The sequence below is a fragment of the Gracilinanus agilis genome, chromosome 6 (genome assembly GCF_016433145.1).
Source record: "Gracilinanus agilis isolate LMUSP501 chromosome 6, AgileGrace, whole genome shotgun sequence".
In the NCBI taxonomy this organism is placed as follows: domain Eukaryota; kingdom Metazoa; phylum Chordata; class Mammalia; order Didelphimorphia; family Didelphidae; genus Gracilinanus; species Gracilinanus agilis.
In genome coordinates, this window is record NC_058135.1 from 276,910,640 (window position 1) to 276,920,665 (window position 10,026).

At 34.7% G+C, this 10,026-nt stretch overlaps 1 protein-coding gene across 1 annotated transcript; it reads left to right on the top strand.

The window, feature by feature from the left end:
- Positions 1 to 7,748: 7,748 nt before the first annotated feature.
- LOC123251385 (olfactory receptor 8K1-like) lies at positions 7,749 to 8,690 on the top strand. Its single transcript, XM_044680635.1, has one exon. It carries the CDS (start codon positions 7,752 to 7,754, stop codon positions 8,688 to 8,690), a length of 939 nt encoding a protein of 312 aa, XP_044536570.1. The 5' UTR covers positions 7,749 to 7,751.
- Positions 8,691 to 10,026: the final 1,336 nt, after the last annotated feature.

The following is a 10,026-nucleotide window of genomic DNA, read 5'->3' on the forward strand; positions in this document are numbered from 1 at the left end:
TTTCAAATTCAGTTCAAATGTAGAGCATGATTTTGTTACATTATTATAAGCAAAGACACTTGCTTAATTTCTTAGAAAACTTTTATTGCAGAAATAAATAAAATTTTCCTCCTAATAAATAATCAGATAATTATTTTTGTGATAAAAAATTGAAATTTCCAATTAATATTATTTGTTAATGAAAGAACTTAGGAGAGCATTTAGTCTAAATTATCTCTATAAATTTTTTCTACTATTATGTCCCCCATAGTCAGTATCCCATCTTTAATTAAAATTTTTCTTTATCAATTAGTTAACAAACACTTAAAAATACTGGATCCATCTATTGTGTCAGACACTAGACATAAAAAATTAACAAAAAAGGTTCTTGTTATCAAGTAATTTACTTTAGAAAGGGAAAAATAAGTACAGAAAACTTTCCTACATGTTATGGCAACTATTTCAGTTTTGCATACCTCAGATTGCTGGGAAATTTTTCTTATCATAATTTTTCTACAACTTTGATCTAATCCTTCTGGTCTTTCCCTCCACTTGCAAGCAGAAATATTTAATACTTCTCTTTCTGTTGCAATAATTTAAATACTCTGTGGAAAACTTAAATCCCACCAGGACCCTTTCCTCTGTCCTAAATCTCCCATTCATATACTGGAAAAAAGAATACAGTTTAATAGAGCACTGAATCTGAAAATTTTGCTAAGACTTTTTAGAGGCCTTGCGTATTTAGAGGTTCTGTGCCATATCTAAATGCCATTTCTGCTTTTTGTGATCTTTGATATTCTAAGCAATATTTGCCCTCTACAGATCCTAGTTCTTTTGTAGAAAATGTAGATTTTATATTTTTTAAGATCCATTCCAGTTTAACATTCATGATGGTGAATCCTCTTTGTTTTAACACCATATACTGTTGTTTTTTAAACCATTATGTTCTGTCTTAGAATCAATGCTGTGTATTGGTTCTAAGGCAGAAGAGTAGTAAGGGCTAGGAAATTGGGGTTAAATGAGTTGCTCATAGTCACATAGCTATAAGTGTCTGAGGCTAGATATAGAACTAAAACCTCCCAACTCTAGGCCTGGCTCTCAATCCACTGAGCAACCCAGCTTCTTCCTATATTTCTTAAATGAATCTTCCAATGTCATAATCTAATAACTCTTTACTATTTTGGTCAATTCACTTTGTAAGTTATCAACTTCAATTCTGAAATGTCTCCCAAAATTGAATGTAATTCTAAAATATTCTGGCCAAGGCAGAATTTAATTAGGTTATCATGTTCTATTCCTATTGCTATGGATAATTTTTTAGCTTCTTTAGTTTCCATGTATTCTAATAGTCACATATTAAAGTTTGTTTGGACTTAAAAGTCAAGGTCTTCAGAAAAATTTACGAGGAGTCATGTTTGACCTATTATTTATTTGTAAAGTTTTTTTGAGCCTAAATCAAATGTAAAACTTTTCATTTGTCCCTATTTAATTTCTTAATGTTAATTATTTTATTTTGATACATATCATGTTTAGAAAATGCCAGGAATATTTTGCTGGTCCATATGGGAATGGATCTTGTACTTATTTTCTTGTATGTTTCATTGGTTGACTAGAAAAGAAATTTCCTAATTTGTACATCCTAATGTCTTGAAATTTTTCTTCCTTCCTATTTCAAATATCACTCTGAGAATGTGTCATGATCTGCATTATTCTGAAGATTGTAATTCTACATTGGTCAGTATTTCAGTCTCACCAGATATTTCCTTCAATGAAAAAGGAAGTGGGCAAGAGTTGGGATCAGATTCTTTTGAAAAGAAACTATGGATTCTGAACTCAATAGGATGAAATGACATCATAAGACTCAAGAAGGGAAAGTATTGTGGGATCCACTAGTGATTGGATAAGAAATGTGTTAAAAATTATACTGCTTAAAAATGATCCTTTTCCAGATCTTGTTCTTTTTTCAGGATAAATGCTATGCCCAAAATTACAAAACAAAGTTTTGTTTGGTCATTAGAAAATGGATCAATTTTATTATTAATGGTTTAATAATGATGATACTGGACATGAAGTTACTTTCATTAATGTGGGAAAAAATTATTTGAGAGCTTTCTTCCTCCAAATTAATACATTCTTCTGAGGAGTTCCCAGTTTGTTCTGTGAGCAAAAATAGCAAAAATATAAAAGAGATTATCCTCCCCTAATAGTATCCTTAAAATGGTATAGTTGACCTATTGGGAAGATTTTGCTTTGTATTGATAGAATTCTTGAATGTTTCCTCTTAAGTACACAATTTCAGAATGGTGATATTATCAGAATGCTTTCATTATATACATCTTAAGACAAGGCCTATGAACTTTGTGTTATTTAAAATCACTTGGGATATTTGGAACTACATTTCCTGTGGTCCAACGTGTTTCCTGTTTTAGATTACGTCTTCAAGGTGAGGGTTGGCTTTAAATATTGGGAAGTGACTTTCAACTTCCTCTTTAGCTACCTGGGCTCATGAAGATAGGAAAGGTAAAATGACTGAGGCGAGGTTTGAATAGGTTTCTTACAGGTATGTGGTCAATTTATCTCTATCAGCATGGCTTTTATTAAAATACTATTCTCCCTTTTAATATCTTCCCTCATCATTTTTAATAACAACAACTTTAAGAAAAAAAATGTGACACAAAAGTGACATGAATATGTTAAGTTTAAAAATAGTATCTCAAATGTTTTTTTTTAAACCCTTGTACTTTGGTGTATTGTCTCATAGGTGGAAGATTTGTAAGGGTGGGCAATGGGGTCCAAGTGACTTGCCCAGGGTCACACAGCTGGGAAGTGGCTGAGGCCGGGTTTGAACCTAGGACCTCCTGTCTCTAGGCCTGACTCTTACTCCACTGAGCTACCCAACTGCCCCAAGTAAGTTTTAATATAACTCTAAGGGGTATATACCAGAGATATCAACACCATTTAACTGATAAATACAATAAATATTAAGTAACTTACTGGTCTTCCTTAACATAAGTCAAGCATTCGGCTCTTTCTCACCTTACACTGAGATTAATTTCAACTTACGGTCATCCTGTTACTTAATGAAACCATTATCACTACTAAAACACATTTATTTAATAATTAATATTACATACTTCAAGTGCATTTGGTGATGTGTTAGCTGACAGACGTGCGCTTTATGAACAATACCACATTTAAGTTATTAAATGGTAAAAAATCAAAAGAGTTAAATATCCTATTGCAAAATGAGATTTAGTGTCACACAAATATCAACCAAGTTTCCATTTATTTGGAAGATGATACTAAGAAAATTAGAGAGTTATTTGAGAATGGCTAAATGAAAGGTTTTCTATCTATAATGGGGAAAAACCAGGGAAGATACCTTAAATATTAAATATGGGCTCACTGGGGTGGATAGGAGACTGGAAGGGAGAATGGGTGAGACTTTACAAGTCAGGGAACCAAGTTTAACTACAAGGGAAAGACCATTGCCTGGAATGACAGTTAGGCCTGACCAACTGTCACTCAGCCCCACCCAGCCTGGAATAAATACAGATTAACACTTACAGGCAATGAGGACCTAAAATTACTAAAAACACACAGGGAATCAGTTTAATTATAATAGGAGGGGATTGGAAAGGGGCTTAGGTAAACTATGGCTAACAACCCAGGACTGGAGTCAAAAAGGGTAAGATCCCTAGTCAGCCTGACTTCTGCTAGGCTTTGACAGCTTGGCTAAGGATCTGGGGAAGAGGATTTGTACTTGGGATCTCACAACTCTTCCAGGGATGTTACAGGATGCCAGGAACCAGCTCCTCCAGAACTGATGTAGCCAGGTAGGGATTGAAGTCTGCAAGCTGTCCACCAGATGACAGGTCACTTCCCTACTCAGTGCTGTCTTGCTGGACTGGAGTCCTCTGCTTTCAATCTTCACCACTCTCCAAGATCCCAGGGAATCAGAGTACAGCTCCATTTGGTCTGAGGTCTCCAAGGGTCACTTGCAACTTGTCCCAACCACCATGGAGACCTCAGAGAGAGAGCAAGCCACTTCCTCCTTCCCCATTCTATGTGGAATTCTCCAGTCCTTCCTGCTAAGTCTCCTACATAACAACTAAATAATCTTCCTCACTACATACCAGAGGGAAAACTGATTTCATTATTGAGACCCATAACTCATTTTGAATAAAAAGTAAAGGTATGGGTGAATGAATGAAAATAAATTAATCATACTGTAAGTGTTAAATAAAAGAGTTTGAGAAACTGAGGAGAGCAGTTTGACATTACCTATTTTTAATTTAAGAAAGAAGTACAGATAGAAAGATAGAAAAGGGAAAAAGAGAGACCATTAATTTATACCCTATAAATATACCTAAAATTCCTAATACTAACTAAAATTTCCTATAACTACCTCTAACTGTCTTCTAAGGACAGTTTCTTCTGCCTGGCACCCCAGGCCCATCTAACCTACTCTTTCTATAAATTATTCACTAACTTCCTAACTCCCTAAAATAATAGACATCCACCACTCACTCACTCCTTTATTCACTTTTCTACAGCAGCCCAAATGCCAGCAGCCAACTGCCAGTAGGCCCTTCCTTCAGAAACAGACCTCCTACTCTCTCAAGATCCCAAAGACAAAAGACCCATAACTGTCAGCAGGTGCTTTTTTATCTTCTCATTCACCAACTCTCCCCCCACACTTCCTGTACAAGGGCCCATTACTTCCTCTCTTCAGTCCTGGTCTCCCTAGTAATAGAATCCTCAGGCTAACTGTCTCCTGTCAGTTTGTTATTTTTAAAAATGATGAAGGCTGAATTCATGAGGAAAAATAGTATTTTAATTAAAGCCATGTTGATAGAGATAAATAGACCATGCGCCTGGCTAAGATCTATTCAAAATGCCCGCCAATACCTACTTTCTTCCATTTTGTCTGTCTCATACACCAGAGAGCTTGCTCAGGTAGCAAAAGGGAGCCTGTCTCAAGCCCAACCTTCGAATTTAAGCTGTGCTATAACTTGGTTCCTGTTGTCTGACATTATTAACTCAGAAACCGCAAACCCATTGGATCACGGGAAATGTAGATCCAAGGTCCCCCACATATCCACAGGAAGTTTGTCAAACACTACATACTTGAGGCTCAATACTTCCAAATAGAACCCCAGTAATTCTAAATAACACAAGTTCTAATCAACTTAGAAATCCTGTTCTCTAGCCTCTTAAGGGGACAGAGGGAGAGATTAAGAGAATCCTTTTAATAATACAATATATAGAAAGAAATATGTTAATCACTGGGGACACAAATAGAAATAAATGATGATTCTTATAATCAAGAAGATTATGTCCTAATAGGTAAAAACATCAAATATATGATGTCTCAGCTGTATGTTATATGAAAAAAAATACCTTGTATTACTTAATAGCAGAGAATAATATAATGCATCTTCTTTAATGTGATTCCAGCAACAAAATCAAAGCTGATCTAATTTTGAACTATAGTGCCAAGAATATTGGTAATATATAAATTTTATTTCTGGGTCACATGGGTATGGAACCTACAGAATAATTGTCCAGACTATATGTCCATGTAATCAGATACTTGGGATGATGACTATGAGTTCTAGATTATAACTATGACTAGTTGTCTGAGATTTATTTTTTATATATATTTTTAAATTTAAAAAATTTAATTTTTTTAAACCCTTGACTTCTTTGTATTGCATCATAGATGAAAGAGTGGTAAGGGTGGGCAATGGGGGTCAAGTGACTTGCCCAGGGTCACACAGCTGGGAAGTGTCTGAGGCCAGATTTGAACCTAGGGCCTCCAGTCTCTAGGCCTGACTCTCAATCCACTGAGCTACCCAGTTGCCCCCTCTGAGATTTCTAATGGCATTTGAAGTTTCTTGTCCTTCAGTGGAAGGTGGTTATCAGTGGATGTTAAGGATTTTTCACTCATTTTTAACAGTGATAGCTCCCCTCAACAATGGCTTCCTGGATCAGGCTTGAAGAAGGTTTCTCTGTGTGTACCAGACCAGAAAATAAGGTTCAAAATATTTCAAAGAACTAATGCCAGGGAGTGGTTAGAAAGGAAGGGTTTGGGCTGTCTCATGTGATGCCTAGGCTAAGTGTCTAGCTGTCTAAAGTCATGACTTGTTTTTACTGAGTCCTACTCACACTACTGGAGTTTACAGTTTACTAGATATATTAACCTGAGCTGGTCGCTTAACCTCTGTTTGCCTTAATCTACTGCAGAAAAAAAAAAAGAAATGAAACTACTCCACTATCTTTGCAAAAGAAACCCATGGACAGTAAGGTCAATGCAGTAATAAAGAGTTGGATACAACTCAACAACTATTCATAGCAGTTACCACATCATATGACAAAAAAGAATCTTATTTAATCTATGCAACAATTATATTAGGGAGTTTTATGATTATCTTTCTCAAAGTTGAAAAAACTGGGGCAGACAGAGATTAATTGATTTTTCCAAGGTTCACACTGATAATCAATGACTGAGATCACCTTTGAATGCAATTTTCTTGAGTTTGAGCCAGTGGCTTATGCACTCTGCCTCTTGGATTCCTGATAATTTCATTTTCTGCTCACAAAAATCCTGCCATGAAAGTGCAGTTATTAATCTAATTTTACAAGAAAGAAAAAAAGTGGTCAAAAGAGGTGAAGTTACCTGTCTTAGGTCACATGGCTCATGTGTGAGGATAGATTTAATAGTGTTTCTTCACATCAGGGCCATTGCTCTATCCACTGAACCATGTACCTCCTTCTAAAAGATTTTTAAAATTCTCTAGACAATTCAATCTATTGACCACAACCTGGTTATTTCTGGACCTTCTGCCTTATCTCTTTGTACTATCTGTCCCAAATAATAACATAAAATGGAAAGATCTCCATTTTGACCCGCTAAATCTATGTTATCATTTAGATAGTAGATATTTTTTATCTACTATGCCTTTACTGTGTGGCAGATTAAAATTAAACTGTTATGATTGACTAAAGTCCTCTCTAAGAACCTTTTGCAACATTCTTAGATAGGCAGCAACCAACACAATATCACTTACAAAGCAGAGATTGGCAATAATTGATACTTATTATTTCATAGGATTGGTTGAAATTATTGACACTGTTACATTTTATGGCAATTTCCTTGAGATGATCCTATCAAGTTCATTAAAGCTCATCAGTACTTTGGGGATATGGCCTCATGGGGATTAAGAAACCCATAAAGTTTTCCTCTAGCAACTGACTTTAGGGATAACATGAACAAGCTATTGATGATTCTATATTCCAGGTGAGTAGAAAAACGGAATCATTTGTGATCTTCTCACTAAATTAAATATAAAAAATCATATTTTAGTTACCATGCCATAATAACACTTTCAGTTGTTCTCATATACTCTTTCCTTTCTCAAGACCTAATTAAGATCTATCTACATACTGATAATTTAAAATATTTTAAAATTCATTCATAATATTATAGTCTCATTTTATATGTAACATATGAGTTTAAAGTTTCCACAATTCACTCCTAATTTTGTAAAATAAAATTATAACTAATTTTAATTTTAGTAACATGATTATATGCTATGATGTATGACATTCTATGATCAATATGAAATTAATACATTGTGATTTTGTGGAAAGATTGCTGTTCAATTTATCTGGGAAATTTCTACACAGTAATAGTTTAATTGATTATGCAAACAATAGTCAAAAAAGTCTTCCTTTTATTTACAGATGATGTTTCTCGGATAGAAGAAATGAGCAAGTTGAATGAAACCAAAGGAAGTCAGGTGACTGAATTCATTCTCATGAGCATCACAAACACTCCTGACCTGAAGGGTCCCCTCTTTGTTGTCTTTTTACTCAACTACATGGCCACAGTTGTGGGGAATCTGGGTCTGATCATCTTAACCAGTGTTGATTCCCACCTGCAAACCCCAATGTACTTTTTTCTCAGGCATTTGGCATATGTTGATCTTGGCTATTCCACAGTCATTGGTCCAAAAATGCTAGCCAGTTTCATATTGGAGAAAAATACCATTTCCTACAATGAATGTGCAACACAGTTGGGTTTCTATGCGGTATTTATCACCAGTGAATTTTTCATCCTGTCAGCCATGGCATATGACCGCTATGTGGCTATCTGTAAGCCCCTTCTCTATATTGTCATCATGTCAAACAGAGTGTGTTGGGTCTTGGTGATTATTCCTTACCTCTATAGCATCATGGTATCCTTACTAGTAACAATTAAGATATTTAATTCATCATTCTGTGCATCTAATGTAATGAGACAGTTCTTCTGTGATAGTGTTCCTCCTTTGTACATTATTTGTTCAGACATAAGTGAGATTAAACTAATTGTTAAGATCTTTGCTGCATTTGATTTAATTTCTTCCCTTTCTATAGTCCTTGTCTCCTACATGCTCATTATTGTGGCCATCCTTAGGATGAACTCTTCTGAGGGAAGGCATAAAGCTTTCTTTACCTGTGGCTCTCATCTCACAGCAGTGGTTCTGTTCTATGCAACACTTCTCTTCATATACATGAAACCCCAATCTAGTTACTCTTTTGATACAGAGAAGATAGCCACTGTGTTTTATACCCTGGTTATTCCCATGCTCAACCCTTTGATTTACAGCTTGAGGAACAAAGAGGTTAAGGATGCCTTTAAAAGGGTCTTTAAGAAACTTATATAAACCTTCAATATAAGGTTGAATGTAGAGCATGATTTTGTTATACTATTATAAGCAAAACACCTTGCTAAATTCCTTAGAAAACTTTTCTTGAAAAAATAAATAAAAATTTCCTCCTGATATATACCAGATAATTATTTTTGTGATTTAAAACTTCCTAACTCCAAATTATGTTACTTTGAATCAAGGAGCTTAGGAGAGCATTTAGTCTAAGTTAACTCTACAAATTTCCCCCTTTTATATTCCACATAGTGAGTGTCCCATCTTTAGTTGAAATTTCCCTTTGTGAGAGTCAGTAAATTACAAACACTTAAAAAAACTGGATCCATGAACTGAGTCAGACACTAGACATAAAAAATAAACAAAAAAAGGTTCTTTTTATCAAGTAATTTACTTTAGAAAGGGATAAATAAATATGGGAAAAATTCCCTACATGTTATGGCAACTATTCCAGTTTTGCATACCTCACATGGCAAATTTTTATTTATTATAAATTCTGTATAACTTCCATCTATTCCTTCTGGTCTTTACCTCTATGTGCAAGCAGAAAATATTTATTCCTTCTCTTTTTGTTGCAGTAATTTAAATACTTTGAGGAAAACTTAGACTCTTTCTTCTGTCCCAATTCTCCCATTCATTTGCTGAAATAGAAAGAAAACTCTTTAATATTGAATTTGAATCTTAAATTTTTAAAGACTTTTTTAGAGGTTCTTATTGCATATTTAGAGGTTCTATGTCTAAATGTTATATCTGCTATTTGTGATCTCTGTTATTCTAAGCAATATGTGCCCTCTCAGATTTCAGTTCTTTTGTAAAAAATGTAGATTTTATATTTGTATATGATCCATTCCAGTTCAAGACTCATGATGGTGAAGCTTTCTTTGTTTTAACACCATATACTCTTTTTTTGTTTGTTTTGTTTTTTTTAACCATTACCTTCTGTCTTAGAATCAATGCTGTGTCTTGGTTCTAAGGCAGAAGAGTAGTAAAGGCTAGGCAAAAGCAGTTAAGTGAGTTACTCAGTCTCACATAGCTAGGAAGTTTCAGAGGCCAGATATAGAACTAGGACCTCCCCTCTCTAGGCCTGGCTCTCAATCCACTGAGCTAACCAGCTTCCTCCCATATTTCTTAAATGAATCTTCCAATCCTATAATCTAATAACTTTTTTACTCTTTTGGTTGCCTTCTATTCACTTTGGAAATGATCAACATCAATTCTGAAATATGTCACTCAAAATCAAATATAATCCTCCTAAAATGTTCTGCACAAGGCAGAATGTAACTAAACTATCATGGTCTATATCTGTTGCTATGGGGACTATTTTAGTTTCTTTTGTTTC

Bases quoted from the DNA above. Each gene is read 5' to 3' on its own strand.
- LOC123251385 (XM_044680635.1), top strand. From the start codon at position 7,752: ATGAGCAAGTTGAATGAAACCAAAGGAAGTCAGGTGACTGAATTCATT.